Here is a 26944-nt window from a genome sequence, read left to right on the forward strand (position 1 = left end):
CAGTCAAACTTGGATTCTGTTCTCCAAGTAATATTTCCTTAATTTTTCTTGAATATTCATAATTTTGATATTTTAATGTCATTTAAATGCCTTTATTAAAGTCTACTGAGTGCTTACACACAATGTCACTCTTAATCCCACACAGCAGAACACAGGTGAGCCTACACATCCCTATGGGCATTGCCCACTTTGTGTGGATTTATTAGCTGAGATCCAGAAGCCACATACCCATATTTGCAAGCAGAGTTTGCTATTCAGAGCACATGAGCATGTGAGTGCATATTAATGACAGAGCCTGTTCAAATGTATCTAGTCTATGCTACCCTTGCTTTCAGTCCCAAATAAGTATATGTGGAAGCAACTCACATATACCGAATACATAGCAGACAGATGTTTACTGAATATTTTGAACGTGAAATTCAGAATGCTTGAACATCTTACCCTCCCCTTCTCAGAAGGCTGGACAGCCAAAAGACATCGAATACTTCAGAGATCAGATATAAAAAAGGTATTCTGACAATCATCTTCCCCACCTTCTTTATGTTTTAATCTATTTAATCTCACCTATCTACTTTAAATTTTGATCTATTTTGCTAACATTAACATGCAATAGGAATATCCATTGTATTTCACTACATCTGGCATATAATAATCCCAAATGCTGTATACAAAAGCAATCCTGACACAGAGATTATCCTATCTACCAGCTATAAATCTTTCAGGATCCCACCATTTGCATATTGATTTTCTTTTCACAAAAAAACCCCACCCACACCCAAAAAACCAAAGAAGAAAAAAAAAACCCAGCGCCCAAAAAAGAACAACAAAAAACCCCACCAACCCACCCCCCAAAAACTTGCCATTAATAATTTCAAATGCATTTTCAATGTAAGGTTAAACTCACCTAAATTCAAGTAAGCTAGGACTACTCTACATTATTAAATGTTAGTAATATCTTGGCAAGACAAAACAGGCCTAAACACAAAGCTTCAAGCAGTAAGCTATCAATGACACTTTATATTTGATAGAAAGCTTTTATTTCAAAATACGTATTAAAAACATAAGGGCATGTCTTTGCTTAAAAGCCTACTACCTAAGATTACAAAGAAGAATATGAAAAAAAAAAAAGCATGAGACCTTGCAATATGAATTCAAACAAAATTCAAGAAAATTAGAAGATTTCACTGAGTGTTAAGGTGAGCATAGTTAAAGCCATGTTGCTAGTTAATCGCTTAGGAGGACAAACTGCACACAAATCTACCTCTCTCTGGAGGCTCTTCCGCCTTGAACTCTGGTAGATTGAGGATAAAAAAAGTCATTAAATACATCATTTGTAAGGAGGTATCATTTGAAATAACTTCTATTTTTGTTATCAGTACACTTAGGAAAGATTACTGGAGAAAAAAAATCCTAAGAAATTCATAAAAACAGTAAAAAAATAATCCTAACAACAAAAAAGCCAAGTGGGCAATAACTTAAACTAATCTATAAAAAGGAGTGGCATTTGTATGTACATACTTGTGATGCAGCTAAACCATCAGAACTCGTACTTGCAGGTGGTTCCCTCTTCACCTCTGGAGCAGTTTCTGGTACTCTCACTCGGACATAGTTAATGAAGTGACGCATGTTAGAAACCAAGTTACTACCAGGAAACCAACTGTCATGGCAACGCTCTTGTCCACCTGCAGATTCCTAAAATAACAATTTTTTAAAAGTATACTTTCTCTTATGTGTTACAATAATTAATGTTGCTTTTATAACTATATTACAGAGACCATCATCTCTCCATGAGACAGGAACAGTATCTTGAACAGTATGTATGTCACTAAAGCTGATATTATGATATGACTGATGCCTACCATGAGGACTACACGTCTGATAAATACATAAATTTACACATTTGATTTGGATATGATCAAGTACATGCAATCAGTGCTATCCAGCAGAAGTAAAAGGAACTGCTCAGTAATCCAAAGCTGTACAATCTAGGATTAATACGAAAAATCCTAACTATACAGAAGTCAATCTCTGAAAAAAGTGTGGCAGATCCTTAGTCATGTAAGCAATGTTAAACAGTATGAAAATTATGAAAGTCGAATACCATAAGGGAACCTGAAATCATGAAAATAATGTCTCTCTATGTTTGAATTCTCATCAAAAGCACAGCTAAAACTTTGGCTAATTCACATCTCTTAGAAGATACAGACCTTTAGCAATAAAACGCTCAGTGATAAAAGTTTCAGCTGAAAATCTAGAAATCTAAGCAAGTTTTAGATTAAATAATGGTAATTTTTTTTGCACTCAATTTCAAGTACTAATTTACAGAGTAGTAAAGATCTAACCAATCTGTGTTGTCAGGTTATACATACAGAAACTGTTGAAAAAAATAACAAGATAGCATACTCCTCCTCACAACAGTATGTTATTTTCTTTGTTTTTCTTAATTGATCCCTGCATAAGTGAATAAACACGTTTTATTCTAATTCCTACACTAAAGCTATAATTTCAATGAACATCTATTTTTAAAGAACACTGAATAATTAGAAAATACTTTACATTTTAATTAAAAAGATGGTATTTGTTCTTACCTCTTCATCTGACTCTTGTTCTGGAGAATTTTCCAACCCCAGCTCAATTAAATACAAAACCATGCAAAGCACGTGTTCTGATAAATTCTGATGATCCATTAAAATCTAGGCAGAAAAACAGACATTCGCATCTTAAAAGATTTTATCTTTGATACTCTCACCATTCCTATTACAAAAAAAAAAAAAAGCCACCACAAACAAAAAACACCAAAACAAAAAACCCCCCACAACTGCCAAAAAGTGTGCTCACAAGACCTGTATCATGAGATACGAGTATCAGTTAAAAAGAAAAGCCTCATCAGGCAGAACACCAGAACAGCACTTGCTACCCTAGTGAATTTTTTAGACACTGAGCATCAATTTTAGCATTTTAATTAATTTTGATTGTTGCATAGTAACACTTTCAAACTCCTGTCATAAGCATAAAAATACAGTTAAGAAAAAAATATTTTCAAGAGCAGTGAATGGTCTGCTCAAGTTCCTGGAATATCTACTCTTAAACATCAGCAAGGTATTTTAAATTTCACTCATGTTAATGACTGAATACTCCAATACCTGATTAGTGATTATGCTATAGGATTAAAAAAATGTTTCAAGTAGGTCAAGAATAGTAAGAGTAATAACATTAATATAGCTCTCCAATAACAGTAATGGTACACTAGTACAAAATAAGACATGATTTTGGATGTGATGGATCAACAGGAGTGTTGTATTTAGAAGACAGGAAATCATTATTCCACTCAGCCTATTAAGACTTCAGTATATCTAAACATACAGAAAGAGCGTTCTGGGTAATACACTTTGGACTCTTCAGTTTTTATCTATCTTTTTTTAAAGAGGATTAAAAATTATTTTTGAGGTTTAGAAAAAACTAACTTTTGAGCATCACCACAAAAGTAAAATTTCATTTTACATCTCTTTCCAGGCAAACGAACCTGTCCCTTACAATTGCTCCTTGTTCAAGCTGTGATTTACTTCAAGAGCGAAGTGCCAGGTAAAGCTGCACAGATGGCACTCCTGTCAGCTCCAAGCAGAGCTGCACCCAGCCGGCACCAGCACCCTCCCTTCTCACAGGACCAGGCACCGTAAGGCCTCAGGAGGTGCTAGTCCTACAAGTGATGCCTGGATAACACCAGAAGGGTTAACGTGAATTCAGTTCACAACCAGCTTTTTAATTACAAATAACAAATAACCTTATCTTTAAATTAATAAATGCCCCTATCTTTCTTCCAAGACAGCTTTCAATGCTTTGAGAGGAAGAATCAGTGCTGCTGAAATGAAAAAACAGGATGACTTTCCTCTTGAGAATATTCTGAATTAAAGGGGAGAAAATAGCAAGAAATTACAACTTACCAAAAAAATGGATGAGAAAATATGTTTAAAATTTCAATGTAAACAGGTTACTTTAGAAATGAATATTTTAAGAGTGTAGCCTAGTAAACTTTTAAATACAATTTGGTTTCAAACAGGCCAAATTTCCTATGTAGGTAACACCCATTAGAAACAGAGGGATAAAAGTTGTTAAAACAAATATTGTTTTATAATAGCTTTTATAAATTATGTTTGAGCAGCCCATTTGAACATATCAAATCTGAGATTATGGAGATTATTTAATTAAAAGGGGCACTCAGTATTACATTAATATGAAAACCATGTGCAGATACACCAGTTAGAATCAAATGTCATGTTGACTAACAATTCAGAAAAGTCAAATTGTCAAATGTAGTTTATTGTTCTTCCGTAGGCAGTCCCACAAGTCAAGAGGTATAAAAGCTGTCGTAAATTGGCAAAATTTCACAAGTAGACAAAATATAATTTAAATCAACCCATGGAAATCACTAAATGATTTATACCATCCATAAATCTGGTAGAAATGTATTCAGCATTCCAGCTAAAACAGCAACCCAGAAATTTTAAGATTCTCAAGATTTAAGTCCTTGAAGCTTCTTAATGGAATAAGAGAAAGAACGGCCAAAAAAAAAAAAACCCACCACAAAAAAAACCCACCACCACCACCACGAAAACCAAACAACAAGCAAGACAGTAAAAGAGAATGCATTCCTTCCCTACATTTTCCATTTTTCCTCCATGTTGACATATTATTTAATCTTCTACATAATGTCAAGGTCCCCTTTCCTTCAGCAGCCTTCCTGTAAGTCTCCTGTCCAGAACTTTCTCTGGATATGCTCCTTCCCCAGACTCTGCTACATATCATACTGCCGCATCTCAGCCTTGTTCCTCACCCTGCAGCGCTCAGGCATGCCAGCCCCTGCAGCAGGCCGGGGGTGAGCAGGGTTAAACATACTGCACACAGCAGCTTCTCTGGCCAAGATCATGGAAATCCCTGGGAAACAAGGTACTGCCGCTCCGGGCAAAGTTCTATCAGCTCTGGTGTGGAGCTGACTTGCTTTGGACTTCAACAGTTAACAGAATAAAATAAACAGCCACTGAACACGCACATAACGTGACTACGCAATGTCTACAGTTTGGCTAAATTCGGGTCCGGAATCTTGATAAAAGAACCTTTAAAACATGGGAAAGAGGGATGTATTTTGTCCTTCAGTCCTGGAAACTCATGCTAGAACAGGCATTCAGCATGACAAATGTCAGTCATTGGTTACATTTTGGCAAGATAAGGAACTAGATGTCTGACAACAGAAAACCTTGACCAACCATTAGGTGTTGTACTACTGAGCTTCCAAAAGCTTCGTTCAATAGTTTCTGCACATTAAATTCAGTCTTCACCATAACATGTCTCATTCTATTATGGGTAAGGAAGAACTAGTAGTAAAACAGAAAAATGTTTGTATTTTATATTGCTTAAGTAGATTTTTGCAATTGCACTGATTACATAGCAAAACCTATAGTTTACTGAAGTCATAAATTTGTAAGCAATACGTAGCTTTTAAGAAAGAGTCCTTTTCTGTCATAAAGATGACATCTGTTGACTGAATTCAGATAAAATCTTCACTCGTCTTAATGATACACTGACAACTTATGAGATACTTCATTAGAGAAAGAAATCAGCTGAAACACCTCCATGGGAATAAGCCTGGCTCTTTGTAAATATCACAATTATTACTATACTTAACAACAGGTGTTTAACAATGAAATGAAACTTTAGGGGAGCTGGGAGCACTTTAAAAAGTAGAAAAGGAAAGCATGCCCAGGAAAAGCACTACTCAATCAAACCATCTTTTATAGTCCCCCATCTGCCTCCGCAGCATGCTGGTTTGAAAGCACTTTCCAAGAATAAAGACAGATTCAAAGTCTCATTTTCTGATGAATGTACTCTTCTAAAAAGACAAAAGTGGTAGAAAAACCTCATACTAGACTTAGAAAAGAAATCAAACAAAAAAATTATACAAATTAGAACCCAACTACTGTAAATAACCTATTCAAAAATCATGCTTCTAAGAATTCCTGTTCTAAAAAAGAAGTAGTAAAATACTGGGCTTAATGAGAATTATGACTGTACCTTGTAAAGAAGCGTGAACAGCACAATGTGCAGGGTTTTACAGTGCAAAAGCTTTATGAGACCTTTGTAACTTGGATGTAGTGGTGTTCTCTTCTTGTAAGGAGGCCACGGGTTCCCGGGGAATTTACCACTTTGCTTTAAACTGTTGAAACAAATGAGACTTATGTTAAACACTGCAGTAACATAAACACCTGCCACTGTTATAGATACCTATCCCGCATTCTTTTTATTTAGACCAACTTCAAAGTTGATGAGCATTTCTAAGCCATTTAATATATTTAAGCAGCATTCCAAAAACGCATACACAAGCTGAATCCAGTCTTATTTTTCTGTGGATTACCGCTGATTTAAATGACCTTTACTTGTAAAGTGAAATGAATTTTTAATTACCGTTATGAACTTAAGCTATGAATTTAAGAATTCAATTTCATTTTAAGAGGCACATAGAGATGAAAAACTTTTCACTTCACCCAAATACACATTAATCAGATATCCAACACAGAAATGTCATATCTGTAGGAACGGATTACAGGCAACACCAGGAAACACTAGACATGGATGGAATGTTAAGGGACAGTATTAAGACCAAATCATCTTGTTTCTTAGAACTTAAGAGGGTGCCAAAGTGTTTCTCCTGTATTTAAATCAGAAATTTAATTCATCCATGTTTTCTGTCATGGGTGAATACATAGAAAAAAACCCACATTGTCTTCAAAATAATCTCAAAACACAGAACACTGTAATACTGTGCTTCATGTACCTAAATGTAAAATAAAACCAGATAAGACTGCTTTCTTCGAGTAATTTGTAACTGATTTTTAAACATTAACTTTTGGTGAAGTATTTTAGTTGTGATGACATCCACTACTTTGTCTGTGGCACTCCAGATGTATTTTTAAACATTTATAGAATAGTAACAGACTAAGGTAACCAAAACCCCAATTCTGCCTGTAAACTTGTAAACTATTTACTCAAGGACAAATACGGGGCCTGAAAACACAAATAACACTATTAGCATTACCAGACAGTGAAAACAAAAAATCTATTGTGCAATGAGCAACAATACTATATTACATTTCCAAAAATGATCCAACTTACAATGCTGTATATCTATCCATTGCAGACTGCACATCTCTACGGTAAACCGTTCGAAGTATTACCATGACAGGGTCGAATTCCTTGTCCCAAACTTCAGCTGTTGTTTTAAAGAAGTCACATGTTAAAATTCTCTTTGTAGACCTTACAATTTGTTCTGGATTATCCTTAACTACCCTTAATTACATAATTTTCTATTAGAGAATTTTTTTTTCAGAAAAGTACAGTAATTTTTGCTAATTCTTACTAATAATACTTACTACAATAATAATTACTATTACTTATCAAGATATAAAAATTTCACCAAAAATATTTTTCTTAGCTCCAAACCAAAAAATTAACAAGCAATTAAGGCAATAGATCTTCTCTATTAACAAGCTTTATTTAAGCATCTTCTAGCTTTCTTTTCTATTACATAATAGTTCACAATGTGGGATAAAAGATAAAAAGAAAAATCACATATTTCTGATAAAATAACACTTGTAACACATGCGGAGTTTAAAAAAAAAATTAAAATGTAAATTAAGGTATTTATCCAATTGTAAGTATATGAAGGCAGTCCTAAAAATCACCTTCTCTGTACACATCTTGGTTTGCTCTTTTTAATTTACGAGTACACGGAAAGAAAAGGTTTTAGCTGTTTTTCACTCAGTGCAAGCCTCCGGAAAACAGGAAGTGAAGTCTGCAGAGCAGTTAGCAGGTAGACTACATTTAACTATTAAGTGCAACGAGCCAAATGACTACAACACCATTTTTTGTTCAGTCACAAATGGTCAAGTTTCTTACCAAGTAATGTTTGTGATAAATCCTTTACAAACATGCCTTTGTTTAATAACGAATATCTATGTATGCATTATTTTGGCATTAAAATCTTAAGTTATCCTTGTTTAATTTAGTAGCTCTGAAGTCACATCCAGAGTGGCTTTCCAGAGCAATCACAAACAGAAAAGCCCAAACTGTAAAATATCCCACTTAACTGCTACTTTTTTTTCCTATTTACAAGTCATTAAAAAAACGCCCTAGGTTTCCAATCTAAAGCCAAAGGAAGCTGTTCATTCTATTAATTGTTTGGAAGTGTTTAGCTCCTGCAACACAGCAACATGAAGGCCAGATTCACTGATCCCATCAAAGGAAGAAGAAAACCAGCGGATACAGAAGTTTAGCTCCACCAGCAGGCGTAACACAACACAAGTGCTTACAACATGCTTCAGAAGTTTTCACAGGCAAAAGTAGGCAGCTTTATCAGGCTTTTGAGATTACCTTCCCCCAGGCGGGAACACAAGTGGTCTATACACCTATTAACCCCTGCTAATGTCAACAGTTCTACAGATACCCTCCTACGCTGCTGAGAGAACGCTTGACATAGTTTCTATTATGTTTGAAAGAGGATCAAATTTAGCTCGTGAAAAATCCATGTTTTCTGGACAGAGTTTACTACTGCAGTCTGAAACACAGACCAAGCTTGTTTGGGCTGCTAATGCAAATGAAGGGAAAACATGACTGAGGGAACCATTCAGGGAGTATCAGAAATGCGCACGGCTCATCTTCAGCACACAAATCCACAGACAAGAACCACGTCCTGGTTTTGGAAGCTGGTCTGGTTTTCTTTTAACTGGTGTTTAATGGAAGCAAAATCTGGGGCTTTTGCAATCGTAGAGAATGTTTTTTCCCCTAAATTTAGGGAAATAAGGGATTAGGGAGAATAGATCTCAATGTGATTTGCTTAAACTGTGAAAGGCCACAAACTACAACTCTTAAGAGCAACTGGAATATCGCCATCCTTTTTGAGAACCTATATAGATTACAGACACTTAAAAGCCTATAGTACACAAGAAAACCATGCTGCCTTTTATTCCTGCAGAAGCTCTTTCAGGTTTTTATTACTTTAAGAAAAAGAGATTCTGCATAGTGTTACAAATTACTTCAGTATTCACTGCTACAGATGAGATACTTAAAAAAAAGATAATCTATTCCAGAGGTAAACTATGTCAAAAAACCCACCCAAACACCTAACAATCCTAGAATCTAGCATCAGATTCCCTAAAGTGTTATAATTAAAATTACCTTCAACACTGTGTTATGAAAAAAGACCAGAATGTCACAAGCTCCAGAAACCAGACGTGACTTAAGAAAATGCAGTTTAGAAAACATTAAAATAAAGTTATTTAAATACATAGGTGTTAAGCTGCCTAATTACATATCAAGGAACCAGAACAAATCAATTCCCAGAACTCTGGTTTCACAAAATTACTTCACTGGTTGTTCATTTGTATAAAAGCAAGAGCTTCACTGACTCATCAACCTCCCAGTACGAAAACTGGCAAACAAGTCAGTACAGTATTAGTTCCTACATTAACAACAACAGAGAAATCCACGATAGAACACAGCCTACAAACCAAATGGTTTCAAAATTGTCAGACCCCAATTCTACCAGTTCTCAAGGGAGGTACCCAGAGGAGGCAGGACTTAATCCCTCTTCAGCTTTGCCATGAGCTGAAGCACAACCAGAGCACATGAAGCATTTCAGATTCCTACAGGCTTATCTGCTCAGTGACAGGAAACAGCAATGGAACACTGAGTTCTCAAATTCCTCCTCTCCTTTGATATACCAACACCATGCTGAGCCAAATTTAGATGACAAGCTGGTCAGGGGAAGAAATTTATCATTTTTGCTCTGTATGCATTGTAGAATTATAGAACAATAGTCTGTAACCAGTCTAGTCTGAACCTTGTTCTAGAGCCTCACTATTGACTGGGAAAAACGTTACAGGCTACTAAGACAGTTAAGCAACATAAAAGAAAGAATTATGTATCATGATATCTTTAATAATCAAAATGTGGAAAAGTTCAAAGAAAATGTCTTCACAACTGACACGTCACTAGTGCAAACAGTTCTAAACTCTACTGAAAGTACATCAGATTTTTTTTTAAAATCACATGAATGATTAAGTATGCAGATCGGTGAAATACAAATAACGTAATTTTCGAGTTCTCCATTTTCCCCTTGCTTTCTAAGGATAACTGATTAACAGAGAAGCTCATTTTCACTCCAAATCAAAATGCATTTATTAAAGACTATTAACGGTCTTTGGCAATGTTTTAAAATATAAGCAATAGGCAATAATGAACAAGTCAAACAAGCTTTGCAGAGTTTTCATGGAGATTATGTTTGTTTGTCTGTTTGTTGGGGTAGATTTATCATTGTTTGGTGGGGTGGTTTTTGGTGTGTGTTTAGTTTTTGTTTGGTTGATTTTTTTTTTTTTTTAAATAAAAAACCAAATAAACAACCTTGGGTTAAACATCTTACCACGGAGTATAAGATGACACCAATTACTGTACCTTTAGGTGTATACATTCCTTGTTGCATGGAACCTCCAGGTTCAAAAACAGGAGCTTTAAAATCAGCAACTGCTGACAAGACTGATTCAAAGCTTAAGCTTCCTGGAATAATACCACTTTTAGGGTTGGGGTTTTCTGGAATGTAATGTTTGTATTAAGGAAAACAAAGTTAACTTAGTTGCAGGACAAAGCATTTTACTTCCCACTCATTTCAGAGGCTACATTTCAGCAGTGCTCTGTGTTTACCACCAGAGGTCTGTATGCTCCAGCTGCTTTGGAACAGTAACTATTACTGAAGTGAATCAAAACCTCCTAGCTAGGACATCAAACATTTTAAAGCAAGCCAATGGCCATATGCTTGGCTCAAGAGTTAAGTATTAAATGAGAAATAAAATCTACTATCTGCAGTGTATATAAAGTTTTTGTACTTGCCTTTACTGACTAAAACACTTTGGCTCTCTTTATAGCAAGAGTATTTTGCATTTACAGCCAAGTGCAGAAAAAGCAAGTAAATAGCTCGGGATCCATAAACACAGTAAGTAATTCTCCATCTTGGATTGGCTATTTCTCATTTTTGGTAGCAATACTTAATTGATCTACTGACATTACCCCAAATCACAAGCAGCAAATACGAATAAGGAAATTTCTGCTTACTGATAAGTAATTGCTTGTACGAATTATTCACTTATTTTACATAGTTAAGTGATTCACTTAAGTGAAGCACTTTGAGTGATTTGCTAATTTTACATACTTAAGTGATTTAATTATTATGTCATACCATAATTAATAATTCTTATTAAGTATTTGTAACTCTCAATCTCCTCCTTTTCTATCTTTATAAATTCCTAACATTTTTGCTCAATGCCTATCATCCCTGGACTGCAAGCTCTTTTGGTCAATCACCACAAGCTATTTCATTTGCCTACACAGCCCAATACACCAACAGCAGTAAAACCTGCGTATTTGTATTCAGCTGTTAGGTACCGGACATGACTTCCTAGAGTTTGCTCTTCTTCAGGTAAGACACTCTCCCCCATAACACATGCATTTCACTCTAATTTCAAAGGAGCATTCAGAATTGCTATTATTTGCATTTTAAACTATTGATAGCAAAAGCCAATATAGCGTAGAGTGGCTTCTTTTTAATACTGGCATAAAATTAGCAATAATCAAAGGCTCAAATCCATATGAAGGTGAAGCTTGGTTAAATTTTCTACAATGTCATTTGAAAACAGACTTTTCGCCTCACACCTCAAAGACTTTTGTAGTGTTTAAAAAAAATAATTAAAAAAGGGTAGTTTAACATTTTGTATCAAAACTGATTTCAAACTATTACAAATTATTGTGTATTTTGTAAGAACAACCAAAGCTGGAGCAAATGCCTTTGCTGGTAAGTATATGCAAATACATCTTTACACAATTTGTTATAATTATGTACACTGAAAACATGTTCAAGCTCCAAAATCCCACTACTATCTAGGTACCTGTCAGTCTCATTCATGCACATTAGTTAATATATTCCAAGGATATGAGATCCAGTAATGAACTGTGTGTCCTGTCGTTCATACAGAGTTGGGCTACCATCTCTGCTCTGAGGATCTCATCATCTGTCATTCCTAGAACAATAAAATTTAAAAAGCCATTAAAATAGAATGATTTTAAAACACACATTCAGCATACATTTGGCATTAAATGCAAGTTAAACTTGATACAAACATTGAGTAATGATACAGTGCTATAAAAATACAGCAAAAAATGCTGCGGGAGACACAACCTCAGTCAGAAAAGACAGGTACAAACTAAAACTGCTGTCTTTCTGAAGAAGAATCTTCATGTGATCACACACACAAATCACCCACTTCCATTAAATCTATTTTTCTTCATTTCTATATATTATGTCTATTTCTAATTCATAAGGGATTAAAATTCAGTAACTAGCAAAAATGAAGCCAAGTGTTGAATGCTTTAAGTTATTATATGGCTAATCAGCTTTATGGTAGCTACTAAATGTTGAATATAAATGAACAGGCATGTTATTTACGTACAAGTATTTCTAAAGTAGTGATTCTTACCTAAATGTAAACGAAGACTTAACAGAAGGACCAAAAATGTTAAGGCTCCTTCCAACATGGACCTTTCATGCTCTGAATCAAGAACCGTATTTTGATGCTGCGATGCCATTGTTAACAGATCTACCACCTTAAATCTACATAGCAAAGAGTGAAGTCAGAAACATCACTGTCCAACATTAAAACACCAATGTGAAATGTACTGATAAACTCAGAATACCATTCACAACAACCCAAAATGAATACAAAATGAAATGCAATAATATGCAAACCCTCTTATTTTTAAATTTGGATTTTTATTTACATCTGTGGATGTCCTATATGAAAACACTTCACATTTATGAACATAATCTGTTTTCAAACCCTGATTTTATTCTATTCTGAAAAGCAGAAGCATCCTTTCTGTTTCAGCTCTATTGATCTACTTGTTTAGGCTAGCACATCCTGAAAGCTTGTATACAAACATATGTAAAACTTAAAAAGCCCTAAAGATGCTCAGAAAACAAATGTCTGAAGCTTCACCACTGAACTGTAAATCAAAAGCCAATCCTGTATTAAATGAAGAGTATACCTTGAGATACCTCCTTCAGTAGAGCCCTTAGGCAAGTTTTAGTTTTGGCGAGGCAGAGTTGAACAACTGAAGATGCGTATCAGATATGCATCTTTTCTCTCACATGGCATAAGTTAGTCAACAGCTAGCAAAACAATGAACGAGGGCATTCATCTTTTAACCCTACCTTTCAAAAACAGATGAAATAAAATAATCTGGGTCCAGCCTAGAGGCACAGACCTGTGGAAAGATAATAAAATAATTTTATTCAGCAGTTTGTTTGTAAACAAGCATTAGCTTGGCTTCTCAGAAAACGTAACTTACTTGCAGCAGATAAATGTCAGGATCTATCATTGAATTGCAGAAATGAGACTGCACATAAGTCATGGCCTGTCCTTTAATTTGTAGACCATTTCTAACCCACATGTTGCTGTGAATTTCAGAAAGACTTGCCTGTGCAGGGAAAATAAAATGAAATAAAAATTTACAAACATTTTGGGGATATTCAGCTATTCAGTTCAACGTCAGCAGATCTACATCTTTATATAAAAGTATACTTTTTTATACTTATTTTCTTCCGGGGAGTGAAGAATGAAAAGGAAACACTGCAAGTTTATTAAACACATACCATACTTTTATATGAGAACACATTTCAGACAACAAAAGTGATCAAAGCCAATGAAGTGATTAATTTATTTACTTGTTAAAATCTTGAAAAGTACTCTAAAGATGAAGGCATCATGGTTAAAAAGAAGTTAGATATAAAAGCAGTGATTACAAATATTGCTCACTACTACTTACATACAAATAAATATAAATTTGTAAATTTAACAAAAATGTTGCAGAATGCGTCCATTCTTGAAGTCATTCTCCATTTAAAATATGAAATTTTAAGATTCAAGTTGCTTCTCAACTTGTGCTCCATTGGTAGCAATTCAATGAACATGCAATTCCATGTTTTCAAAAGGTTTGTTCTTCCTACCCTTTTGAAAGTGCTACAGTGAATATTATTATCATACTTCTCAGAGTATGATAACTAATGCCTCATATTTAATTTTGGAAATAGGAAGGGAAAAAAAAAAAGAGTTTATCCTACCTGCTAAAGATATTCTAGTTATTATTGTCACATATTCATATTTTGAAATTCCACAATTAAGAAACACGCCGCTTCATTAAATACTTTGAAATATATTTAAATAACTGGGATTAAAAGAATTGGAGAACAACCACTTTTTGTTGTATATCTTTATATCTGCATCAAAGTCAGAAGTCTGCCCATACCTGAATCTGAAGTGGGTGAATCATTAGTTTCATCAGCATCTCCTGATCTGGCAAGATAGTGTCCAGATCTAGCTCTTGGCACTTGACAGCCTAGAAACAAAAGTGAGCACAGGCTGTACTGAACAATCACACTCAACGGGGAATTTCTGTCTTCTGTGTAACTAAAACATTTGCTTACCTTACTTAAAAACATGGCAAAGTAACGGTGCAGTGGCAAATGAAAAGTAACTTGGTTAGGAGCTGGCTGAAAGTGAAACAAAGATATTTTAATATCATATATTAAAAAACCAAAACCTACATGTGTCTTCGTCACAACCACCAAGAACAGTATCTTGCACGTCTTCATTTGGTGGACTTTCCACTAATCTACTATTACTTAATTCCCCTGCACTTTCCGAGGATTCAGAAATTTCCCTTATTCAGATAGCTGTTGTTAATCTCTTAATAAGCCCTCAGTAGCTAAAGACACTCTGAATGGATTGGGAGTACTGCTTGCTAAGGCGGCAAAGCAAGCGCCACTACCACATCAGAAGAGGACTTCTGTTTTGCCATTGCTTCAGCTCTTCTTTCAGTAGAACAGTAGCACTGCTTTTAACACTCACACAGCTTAAGCTTGTACCAGCAAACCTAAATCACCAAGACTCTAAATAAAGGGTCCTAGGACATAACATTGCAACTATTAACTAGAAACTCTAATTTCAGCAAAACAATCCTTTTTTTTCAATCAGTACCTAGAATAATGATCTAATTTAAGGGTGGGTGAGGGAGAAGTAGTGTATCACCTTTGAAGTTTTATCAGATTTTCACAGTACTTTGCCTAAGTTCCCTAAGGATATTTACCTCATCTACGAAGTTGATAGCATCAAACCAGTCCTGAAGCGCTTCAAGGCAGTATCTGACAACATTTCGTGTGTATTCCTGTGTTTCCTGCAGTAAGAGAAACCAGTGTACTACACAAGCCAAAGCAGTTTTAAGTTAAGTGGCACTGTTTTCCTACGACAAATAAATATTATTTCAATAATATTTTTACAGTATGTAATTTATGCCCTCGTCACATGGAAATTAGTGAGTATTAAGATGGCTTCATTGTTACTCTAAAAGATGATCATTTCAATGGTAAGAATTAAGGCAACTTCAGAATGGACAGCTGCTCCTAGACCCCATGGTTTAATTTATCCATTTTTTTTTGCCAAAAATTTAGAGCTATAATCATAAAACCAAAGTATTTCCATGCAACCAAAAGGAATGGCTAATGTCCTCTAAGTTTTATCTACTGAAAGGTCCTTACAGTTGACTAACACAATGCACCTGAAATGCAACAATAACACAATACTGCATAGATTTTACCCATAAGCGAACCTTGTTATGTTTGTATAACTCTACAACAATGCCCTAAAACTATAATATATTTCAGATTAAATCACGTATTTCAAGACTAGAGCTGTACATTGCCCTCCAGGAGCGAAGCAGTGATGTGCAAGAAGGGAAAGCAGGAGGGAAGCTAAACAAAATTGCTCTATGATCAGTGGAAGTTACAAAGCCTCATTTCATCATGAACTTTTCCTTTAATCTTCCCTTCCTTCTAAACACAGACTCCAGACCTGCCTCGCAGTCTTAGGATAACTCCGACACACTTCTGGTGTGAAAGCCAGCATGGCTTAGGCCAGCCAGAGGCTGTGCAAGTGCTGACAGGCTCCGTCTGACACCTTTTCTCCTCAGGAAACACAACAGCCACATTCCCATCCTGCTGCTCCACCCACACAGGCTCCGGCAGCTCTCCCTCTCCTGTGGGATGCGAGCTGGAATCTCTGCCCACCCTTCAGCTTTCATTAAACAACTACAACAGTTAAGCTACGAAATTTCTAACACACTTTCAGATTTACTGAGAATGACCAAAGGGTTCAAACATGGGGGTGAAAATGTGACTGACAAGCTGACAGGCAGAGCAAGGAATCATACAGGCCTTAAACAAAAAGCAGACCTTCCCATGCCCAAGATAAAAAGGAATACTTCAAAAAGACAAGTTGCAATTCAGTTTTCAAAAGATAATTTAGACTCAAACTGATATATTCATAATGTATCAGAATAACTTACAGGATGGAAAGGCTTTTGCAACTGCCTGATTGAAATAGTTTTAAAATTGCATGGTATGCTAACACATGTTTTTTAACGGCACAGTTCAATTCAGGTAATACTGTCCCGTGGATGCTACTACATAACTTAATAAGCTAATTTCAAAGATAAGTATTTATTTCATAGAAATAAGTTTTTCCACGTTTAGTATTTTGATAAGCTGATGGAGTCAATTTTCACTATAACTTGATATAATTTACAGACTAACAAATAGTAACAACTCTTTGCTCTAGTTAGGAGACCATGAGATGTCAGAAGTTAAGAGACTTTCACCTCAGGTTGTTAGTAGAACACCACAAACCCATAAATTACTCCATCCCCCATCATAATGAAGTGTCTGTTTGCAGACACAATCAACATTATAACCACTAACTTATGTATCTCCCTTCCCACCAAACAAAGGCAGAATGACTCCGAGACATTTATCAAGTTCGTCATCAGATTGGAAGTTTTTCCATATGTACAGTCTTATGGATGACTGTACACATCGTAAACTTGTAGTCCCAGTTCTAGAGACAGTAAGTTAGACACAAGCTTGAGTTCTATACTTGCTATACACAGAATATGAGTTGATCACAATTTTATGTGTTTGGTAGACAGAGCAAAACCCAAGTCTTTTCAAACACGAAAATGATAGACCTTTCAGATTTGGGATTCCAGAAGAATGACAGAGAAATGTCAGTCTTACCCTAACTTTGCAGTGTGACAGAAGACCCCACATTGGCTGGGCACAGGCTTCCAGCTCAGCAGCAAAGGCAGCATAGTACGTCTGTGATTCAAACTCCACGTGCTCATTTAATTCGCGTTTATTTAAATTCATACCTTCAAAGATTTAAGCAGAGTTATAAAACCAAATATTTAACCAGGACTAAGAGGAATGCAGTATTTTTAGTGTTAGGCATTCACACATCTGTTAAGACAAAAAACCACAAAGTATAACAACCTATCTTATCTAGCAGCACAATAATGGATAAAATACGAGAACAAGAATCAAAGTTTGAACAGAAGTAGAGCAGAAAAGAAAAATAGCTCTAGATTGGCTCGTAACTGCATTCTTTGCTGTTCAGGCAACCTTAACGTGGACAGCAGTCCTTCTACTTTGAACCTTGCTTAGTCAGTAAGAACATTTGGATGGAAAACATCTGGTCCTCTTTCTAGGCAGAACATTTATCAGTACTGAAAAGTTCACGATTTTTTTTCTTTTAATAATAAAAAAGTTTATTCACAGCAAGACTTAGAAAAATATTCAGATTTATCAGATTAATTTACCCAATACTTAAATTTAGAATGTCACCAGTAAAACACTTGAGCACAAGTTATGATTTGTACTTTAAGTACATCCTGAGAATTCAGGCACCATGAATCTCAGTCAAGTGTGATGCAATTGCTCTTTAACTAGTCCACACAAGACAAAGATCCATTAGATCACTTGCAAATCTGTTTTCCAGAATATACTGTTCCCTTCCAGGAATACAGACTTATAAGAATGATAATGAATTAAATATTTACATACAGCAGTGTAAGGATTTTGCTACTTCGAACACTAAGCTGTCTTAACATCCTTCTATTAGTACCGGTTATAAAAGCCACATACCTTGAAAGAATGATACAAAATTCATCCATGTTACCAAAAGACCATGATCTTCCAAAAATTTCTTTGCCACACTTTGGTGTGAAAGTATGTTTATAAAATCACTAACGAGGGGCCAGTAAGTATTATTCTTCAGTAGTGCTTCCCCACAATTCACTACAACATGTAAACTATTTTCTTCATCTAGATTTAAAAAAGAAAAACAGAAGGGGAAGGAAAAAAAAAGTAATACTTTTTTTCCCCTTATTGTTTTAATTTTTAAATAAAGTCACAATGTAATGAAAAAATAACAATTAGGTATTACTGTAATGTTGCAATCAGACACATCCAGAGAAAACTGCAGAAATGAAGAACGGTTGTTCGGTGGCACCTGAGACGGTTTTTCTCATCATGGACTGATCAACACAGATCTCACTCAGAAGGAGATACACATACTTTGAACAATATTGCAACCTTTGAAAAGCAGCACATTAGTAAAACCATCACAGCAATACCTTTTTTGAATACTCTCAGGTATAAAAAGACCAAACAAAATAATTACTGTCATGAACATCTGAAATCTATTTTGAATTTGACACACTTCCAGCAAGTAAGCTACCTTTCAGCATTCAAACAGGAATCTGGTAATCAAAATCTAAACTGGCATGTTGAGTCTGAGAAGGAGAGCAAAGAATTTCCACTCTGAATCTGGGACAGAGATGGGGTTTATGCAGCCTTTCTGAGACTAGGGCAGGAGAAGGTTCCCAAAAAAAGGGAAGGAAAAAAAATGGGGCAGGGGGAGGCAAGGGATAGACGTCTCTCTCCCTGAATCACAGAAGTATGTCCTCTACAGCTGTCAAATGTATCTCTGTATTTGATTTTCATAAGAGGGATTCCTGGAAAGACTAGAAAGGAAACAGGATTGGTCCTGGATTCACAATCCAAGGGAAATAACTTCCAGCACCCATCTGTCACTCACTATTCTATTTCAAACAAACAGAGAAAGAAAATTTACATCTGATGATCATCAGCCTTGGCTGTTGTCCAGTTCAAATGCACTGAGGGGCCCTTGTAGTTACCCTTTACACAGTGCAAGGGTCTTAAGCAGTACAGCACAGCCACAGCTAAAAAGATACTGTTAATAAGAAACTCCAGACTCTGGCTGATAAGGCACATCTGTACCTGGAGTGGTTCCTTTGGTATACATGTAAGCTTTTCTCCTCCTCTTTGTTCTAACTGCTGAAGAAAATACTTTTTTTTTTTTTTGTTTCACTCTGAGGCTGTTTATTTTGCTGGTTTGTTTGTATTAGGAAAAAAAATTACTCTCTTACCTGTTATGTCAACAGGTTTTCTAACTCAAAATCATACACTATTTTGATCTTGACAAGTTTTACTACCCAAGAACACAGCAGTCAGAAAAACTAATCAGATTTCGTCCTGATAAATATGCTGCTTAAATTGCACACAACTATGAGCAGGTATCTTCTTGTCACCATAAGGTAATATAGACCTCCATTTCTTAAGACTGACTCCAATCTGTTACATGGAAGCACTAGAAGGAACAGGGAGTCAGAAGCACTCTGCATGGCTTCTCAACCTCCTCTGCCACAGTTGATCAAATACTCTTTAATCTCTCTCTTGTTATCTGGTACACCTGTGAAAAAAGGAAACCAGGTCTGGTTGCTCAGCTGCTTGGTTCCCATGTGCTCACTTCAAATTGGCAGTGGCATTGCCTCTTATTCAGAGTACTCCCCACACCAGTGTTAACATAAGGTGGGTCAAAGGAAAAGAGGTCTGGTGTGGTGTGTGTTTGTTGGTTTTGTTTGTTTGAGGTTTGTTGTTGTTGTTGCTTTTGTTTGTTTTGTGTTTTGGCTTTGTTTGTTTTAAAGGATGAACCATTACCAAAGCTCTTTCCTTGAGGTATAAATTCTTCTCCTATGAAAAGTTCAGCAGGAGGAAAGTGCTGATAGAGAGGAAAAAAATTCTAAGAGCATAGGGACATAGATCTTCCTAGGCAGCCAGTTTTATCATCTGCACGCGTACTTCATCTCCTCATCCGTTCACATGTGAGCAGTGAGCTGAGCTAGTAACACTTTCAAAGTTGGTATCAACACAGCTCCTAGGTCAACTCTGTTTCAGGCACAGAGTTTGTCACTTGGCAGCAACAAATACCCTTAATGAACTGTATACTTTTAAGAGGTGTCAGCTGTGCAAGACACAACTAGGACCCATAAGCAATGCAAACTAAATGTGCCTTAGCAGATACAATTCCTGCTCAGTGTTCTCCTTTCTCCTCCCCAGGGTGTTTTCTCCATCTACCCATTGGCTGGATTTGTAAACTTTGTCTCATTCAGATACTAAACAACCTACTTGTTTGCACTAATTGCACAAACAGAATTTTTCTCAATTTATCTCACCAGCACAGACTTCTAACAGACTTCCCACTACTTCCAGCATCCTAAGAGATACCTTGAACTAAGCACAAGATACAAGCCCACAGAAATGCAAAAGAAGGCCAGTGAGAACATGAGAGAGAAAAAACCCTAAAAGAGCATTTTATTAAATCTGTATTAAATAAGTATGCTCAACACCTCATATATATAAAGCAGTGAGGAGGAAATGTTTTGAAAACATTGAAAAGCACTGGACATATTCCATGATAGAGTATCAGCCAAGACAAATCACTGCTGCTGGGGAAAGGAAACAGGTTACTTCACATATTGGGATAGCTGCTCCAGGGATAAATCTTTTCTCATGAATCTATCACAAATATATCTGTTGTTATTTAACTTAGCAGCTCCAGCTTACCTAACGAATTACCAGGAAGTTTCTGCAGAGAGTGTCGAATCAGAGCCCTTTTTTGTTTGGCTGCAAATTCTGATCCATGACAGGACCTTACCACCACACTACCAACATCCAACACTAACCAACAAGTAAAAACAACTACTTTAAAGTAGTTTTATGTGACGTTCCATCAATATGGCATTATTTTACAAACGTCACTTAATATACAAACTGTTAAAGAGAAAGATTCAATATATTTCTTTCACTACTGCAAAGCAATCTGCATAGGGCAACAGAAATACTTCTCATGTTGAAGGGCAGCTGACTGAGGGCACTCTTTATAGCAAGGTGACTGAGGATTTCCCGTTTCAATAGTAATTCCATATCAGGCTACACATAGAGTGGACTTGGAGACAAAAGATACTTCACACAAGAAAAATTACAATTTCATGCAGAAGTTGATGGAAATTATTTGGCAGTAGCAGTCAGCCTATTCAGAGAGTATTTTCAGATTCAAAGTAGGATAAAGAGGGATGAGAGATCTGCGGTTTGTTGGGTACATGAAAGTGTAAAAAACAGAAGTCAGCAAGATTTGTTGTGCCACCATGTTCAGATGAGGACAGGTAAAACGAGCATAGGACAGCTGTTTTCACTAGAAAAGTTATACAGTGTACACTAGTTCAAATTAAAATTGCCACTGTCACCCAAAAGCTTGATCAAATGATTATATTTACTAAGTATTAACTAATTCTCCTCTAATTATATCAAGTTTTACTAAGGCAATCACAGATGAGAAAAATTAAAACCATTTTAAATACTTCAAATAGCTTGTGAAATACTTTGAAAATGTTTTTAAATCAATAAAGGTCTTGATTTGCATATATAATTTCTCATTCAAATAAGCGTCACAAATAGCGTTTATGCACTTTACCCAACAAATGAAACACCTGCAAGATAATTCTTTGTATTATAGACCATATAGCATTCCTACAAAAGAAAACCCTACAAACTAAAGGATAAAACATCAGTATCATTCTTGATACCTATCTTTACATTTCTAGGAAATGTTGAGACTTAGCCTCCACCATGTATTGCTAGATACTGTGCATTTTTGGGAAGGGTTTGAGGGGTGGATTTACTAACAAAGAAAGAGATTAAGTTTCTTCTATAATCAATTATCCATGGAAACAAGCAAACAAACCTACCTTGCAATTCACTCTTAATAAGGCAACTTTCCATCATATATAACAGAACAGTGACCATAATGTCCAGCAGCTGACATTCTTCTGTTACTTGGCGTGCTAGCTCTTCATTGCTGAACAACTGAACACTGATATGCACAATTCTATTAGACATTGTGTCTGATTCATGGCTTTTCTTCAGTGTTTTCATAATAAAAGCATAATGCTGAACGAAAGTTTTGGTAAAAGCGATCTGCAAATTATAAAGAAATTCCGTTGTTAACAAGCATGATACAAAAATTAGAGCTTTCTTTCATTCTAAATTATTCCTTTACAAAAGTAGATTCAACATATTCTAGGAAACACCACCAGTTGCCATGACAAGCCAAAACTGATGGTCTAACTATCCCATATCTAGTTTCTAGAAACAGTCCACATGAAAAGGCCTATCTATAGAGAGGGGTAACTTATGCCTTCAATTTCATTGCCTTATACCAAAATCCAATCTTCTCATCCTACTCTTTCTACACTAAAACACCCAGAAATGTTTAAACAAGGAATATAAGATCTCAGCATACCTGTGAAAGCAGTGAAGTTCTAATAATGAATTTATTCTAAATTGTTTGCATCCTAAAACAGGGACTAACGTCTCAAGATGATACACTATGAATGATGACATTAATGGTGCCTAATAAAGCTGCCTTATCACTTACACTTGTCTACCCACGGAGTAAGGTTTTCATTCATCTGTCAAGGATGACATTTCAACACTGAATTTAATCTGCTATCATAACATCCTATACTTTTAAAATAAATCTTTAGCACTTTCCCCAAAATAGAGTCATTAGCAAGCTTTGCTATTCTTTACACAACTGTTTGTTATTATTTTGAAACCAGATCAGTGTTTAAATGTATTGACATATATAAATCTTAGTACAATTTCTTGTCCCACTCCATTAGCCTCAAATTGCATTGTAAACCAACCTCCTGCACTGCATATAGATGTGTGCATATCTGCCAGCTTTGAAATCACTTCTCACTTAGTACTTCAAGTTCTGAATTAACACCATCTGGACTTGCTTGGCTTAATAAGAAGAGATAATACAGGCTGTGTAGTGATAAAAATTTTCAGCTCAAAGTCTAAAATCCCCTGTCTATTCCTTCCATAAGTATTAATCTTTCATAAGCATAAAATTAGAAATTTTGAAGCCACCCTCAGGTAGCTGTGTTTTCACCAGACTCTATACAAATCACTACTTCATTTTACCTGCCTCAGACTCAGTGCTCTCATATTTTTTTATTATACCACTACTATGCTATTTTCATTTAGAATATACTTCCAAAAAACTATCGCGTGCCATGTTGGGCACAAAGACTGCTGCTTCCACCAAACACCCTCAAAGATAAAGTTGTTCATGTAAAAAAATGGACTGGGGTGGGGATGGTGATGTCACTGCAGGAGCATCTCCCTCATGAGGAAAGGCTGAGGGAGCTGGGTCTCTTTAGCTTGGAGAAGAGGAGACTGAGAGGTGACCTCATTAATGTTTATAAATATGTAAAGGGTGAGTGTCACGAGGATGGAGCCAGGCTCTTCTCAGTGACAACCAATGATAGGACAAGGGGCGATGGGTACAAACTGGAACACAGGAGGTTCCACTTAAATATGAGAAGAAACTTCTTCACAGTGAGGGTGACAGAACACTGGAACAGGCTGCCCAGAGAGGTTGTGGAGTCTCCTCCTCTGGAGACATTCAAAACCTTCCTGGACACCTTCCTGTGTAGCCTCATCTGGGTGATCCTGCTCCGGCAGGGGGATTGAACTAGATCATCTTTCAAGGTCCCTTCCAATCCCTAACATTCTGTGATTCTGTGAAACACTACAAAACTGCTTAACTTGCCTTCCTTTAGCTGGTCCACACTGATGGAAAACTGTATAATAACTGAAAGTGTCTTTTATGTACAGCGCTCAGTACAATGGTAATTGTTTCCAGCTAAAGCCTTTTTGGAACAATATATTCACAATACTTGTGCAGAGTTAATACAATATCATTCTGGTATTCTAAGGCAAAACAACCTATTACATAATTTCCTGTAAATTAAAGCTTGATACAACTTTAATCACTGGCAACAAACTTCAAACAAGACTTTTTTTTTGACACTTGCAACAAACATCAAGACATTTACACTATTAAGGTTAAGCCCCAAACAAAAATGATGCACCTGATATTTTAAGTAGTTAGTATATTAATGTTGCTAGTAAAAAAGTATACTTAATACAATGTGAAGAAAAAATATATAATGTTTAAATAGAATTCTCAGGTACTGTGGTGCAGGAACTACATTTTACTTGTTTTACACAGCACTCTCAATTCGATTGCAAAAATATGGTCCTTCTCCAAAACAAAAAAAATCCAAAATTTCTCCTATTTATTTTAAATGAGCACACAGCAAAACTTTTTGTGCCTCACTCATACACAACAATGAATTTCTGAAAGTGCTGTAGATTCATTATCAATATAGTGTAATGACAGAGATTCTGTAATACACTTAAAGACAGAAAAGACATAACCTTGACTCCTACATTTGCTTGGAAGTTAAACAAATACAATCCTTTTCAATTTTGAGAGGAAGAAACTAAACCCATTTGCAGAAGTTAAAATGCTGAAATACTGTGGTAAACTGCAGTCTGTATGTAAAAACAGCCATAGTAGGTCAAATCAATCCATCCAGGTCAGTATCCTGTCTTGGAGTGGCCAGAGCTGCATACACAACTAAGGAAAAATATAGAATGGAGCAACAATGCAGATATTGACATACTACATCTTTCCAAATACTTACTCAGCTTCCAGCTATTTGCAAGAAGTGGCTTCCTGAGAGAGACATGTTTTCTGTGTATTTAATTACCTTCACTAACTTACTGTCTATGATCTTGTGCAGCTTCTAAATTTCTAACCTATGCAAAAACAGAGTTAATGTTTTCATCTGGCCTTTTCTCTTGGTGGCCACTCAACAATCCCAGAACTTACAGCAGCCTAATATCAACTCCATGTTTCAGTTAGAACTTGCATCTCCCATGCTTATGTTTTCAGTACAAAGAAAACAATAATTTTAGCACAGCTTTCACCTGGCAAAACTAAGTTTCCTGTAGAAAAAACATTCTACGGAATTTGTAGAACAGCATGTTCAGGGATTAGTGAAGCCCTATTGCTGTAATAACTGCTCAACATTCACTATGGGAGGTGCCTGATGATGCACAGCACTTCTGATAATGATGTTCGTTGATTCATTATCTCTAACAGATGCTTTTGCATTTCTCTGCTTCCAATATTCCAGCTTTCAGCAAGGCTCTGCTCTTGGATGATTTACACTCTTCCATCAGCTTCCTCTTTATTGCCAACCCCTCCTTTGCTTTCTCCTTGGTCACAAGAAGGTCAGTCTTATTTCTCTGGCCTTCTGTTTCTACTCTTGCAGAAACCTTGTCCACACCATAACACCTCTAATTTCTTGAAAACTCTGGTAAATTTCTCTTCCATTTTCTTTTTCTTCACCTGTAAGTCTTCCAAGCTTCAAATGTCAGAGTGCTGGAAGGGATGCCTCAGGCACAAATCCTGTAAGGCAAAGACCACACTATTTGTTGTGCTCTCTCTCTCTCATGTGCAAAAAGGGGGAGGGAGGCAAGAGCTATTATAGTTAAACCCAGGGTTTTAGCCCACCCATTTCAACAGCTCTTTTCCATACCGAGAATCCTAAAAGAGGAGTTTGTATTCCTGTTTAAAAATAAATCTGTGCACCAGAGATTACTGGTGGCTCACTGCTGCATAGGGCATGGTGAGTTCAGTCAGCTCTACCACATTTATGCTGGAGGTCAGAGATTGCAACAATTTCAGAGCATGCACACATAGCCAGCTCTTTGCCTGGCTAGCTCGCTCAGTTTAGCAGAAAGCCAGCCCAGCAGAACGCTGCTGATTTCATGAGCTAAATCACGTCATGAAGAATCAGACAAATCGTGCAACAGTAGAGGCAGAAAAAATTAAGACCATACATGTGGTGTAGATGGGATGGGATCAAGTAGCAAAAGGCTGAGATATCAGTTGGAACAGTTTATATCCCACCAGTGTTCCTACTGTTTGAGAATGCGACGTAATTAAACAGCAAACAAGCTTTTCCTTCATAAAAGCTAAATGAAAGCTTGAAAGATAAAACATCATTCCCAAAATGGTGTGTTCTCTCTGTACACATGTAAAATGCAGAGCCATTCCTTGTAAATTAAGCACACCTCTCAAAGACATGTTTAAAATCCATACATCACAGTTTTGCAACAAAGCACAGGTATCTTGGGAAAAAATAGTGTTACTGCCTCCCTAGTATTGCTGTGTGATACATTTCCTTCTCTGAGTTTCCTTAATACTGAAAAACACCTTTTAGATAATCACAGCAATTAAAATAAATGCAGATTTTAAAAGATTTCAAATACTTGGGATTTGTGGTAGTTATAAAGTTTGTACATAGGAATTTACTGCTTAATCAAACATAATATTAAATTGGCAACAAAACAAAACAAAAAAAGCATGTTTAAATAATCCTTTTGTCTGAATATATAGTACTGGTGGGTGGAAGATGGACTATTTCTAGGTAAAGGTGGCAGCCAGTAGAGAAACCAAATATACCATGGCGTCCCTTCAGAGTACATAGTGCAGAAAGATTCTGACCACAATGAAGAAAGCCACTGAAGACTGTGGCTTGTTGTCAAAGGAAAAAAAAAAAAATGATCACTAAAGGTTGTTGTTATTACACGATATAGTAAAAACATAAACACAGCAACACTTACCACATTCATCTGCATGCTGCTAGCAGTTGGGTGTTTTTACATGCATGA

At 36.1% G+C, this 26944-nt stretch overlaps 1 protein-coding gene across 1 annotated transcript in view; it reads right to left on the reverse strand.

Moving 5' to 3' along the window:
• The window catches only part of UBR3 (ubiquitin protein ligase E3 component n-recognin 3), a 116842-nt gene that overhangs the window by 63819 nt on the left and 26079 nt on the right, over positions 1-26944 (reverse strand). The window contains exons 8-22 of the mRNA XM_065637380.1: positions 22093-22321; positions 18128-18307; positions 17222-17355; positions 15241-15327; positions 14579-14644; positions 14401-14490; positions 13444-13572; positions 13307-13359; positions 12573-12706; positions 12031-12116; positions 10501-10642; positions 7165-7261; positions 6067-6208; positions 2589-2693; positions 1519-1692 (exon numbers count right to left, since the gene is read on the reverse strand). Of these exons, the coding sequence (XP_065493452.1) occupies positions 1519-1692; positions 2589-2693; positions 6067-6208; positions 7165-7261; positions 10501-10642; positions 12031-12116; positions 12573-12706; positions 13307-13359; positions 13444-13572; positions 14401-14490; positions 14579-14644; positions 15241-15327; positions 17222-17355; positions 18128-18307; positions 22093-22321 (1848 nt within the window). The remainder of the gene's footprint in view (positions 1-1518; positions 1693-2588; positions 2694-6066; positions 6209-7164; positions 7262-10500; positions 10643-12030; positions 12117-12572; positions 12707-13306; positions 13360-13443; positions 13573-14400; positions 14491-14578; positions 14645-15240; positions 15328-17221; positions 17356-18127; positions 18308-22092; positions 22322-26944) is intronic.

Source organism: Caloenas nicobarica, chromosome 6 (assembly GCF_036013445.1).
Source record: "Caloenas nicobarica isolate bCalNic1 chromosome 6, bCalNic1.hap1, whole genome shotgun sequence".
NCBI classification, from domain to species: Eukaryota; Metazoa; Chordata; class Aves; order Columbiformes; family Columbidae; genus Caloenas; species Caloenas nicobarica.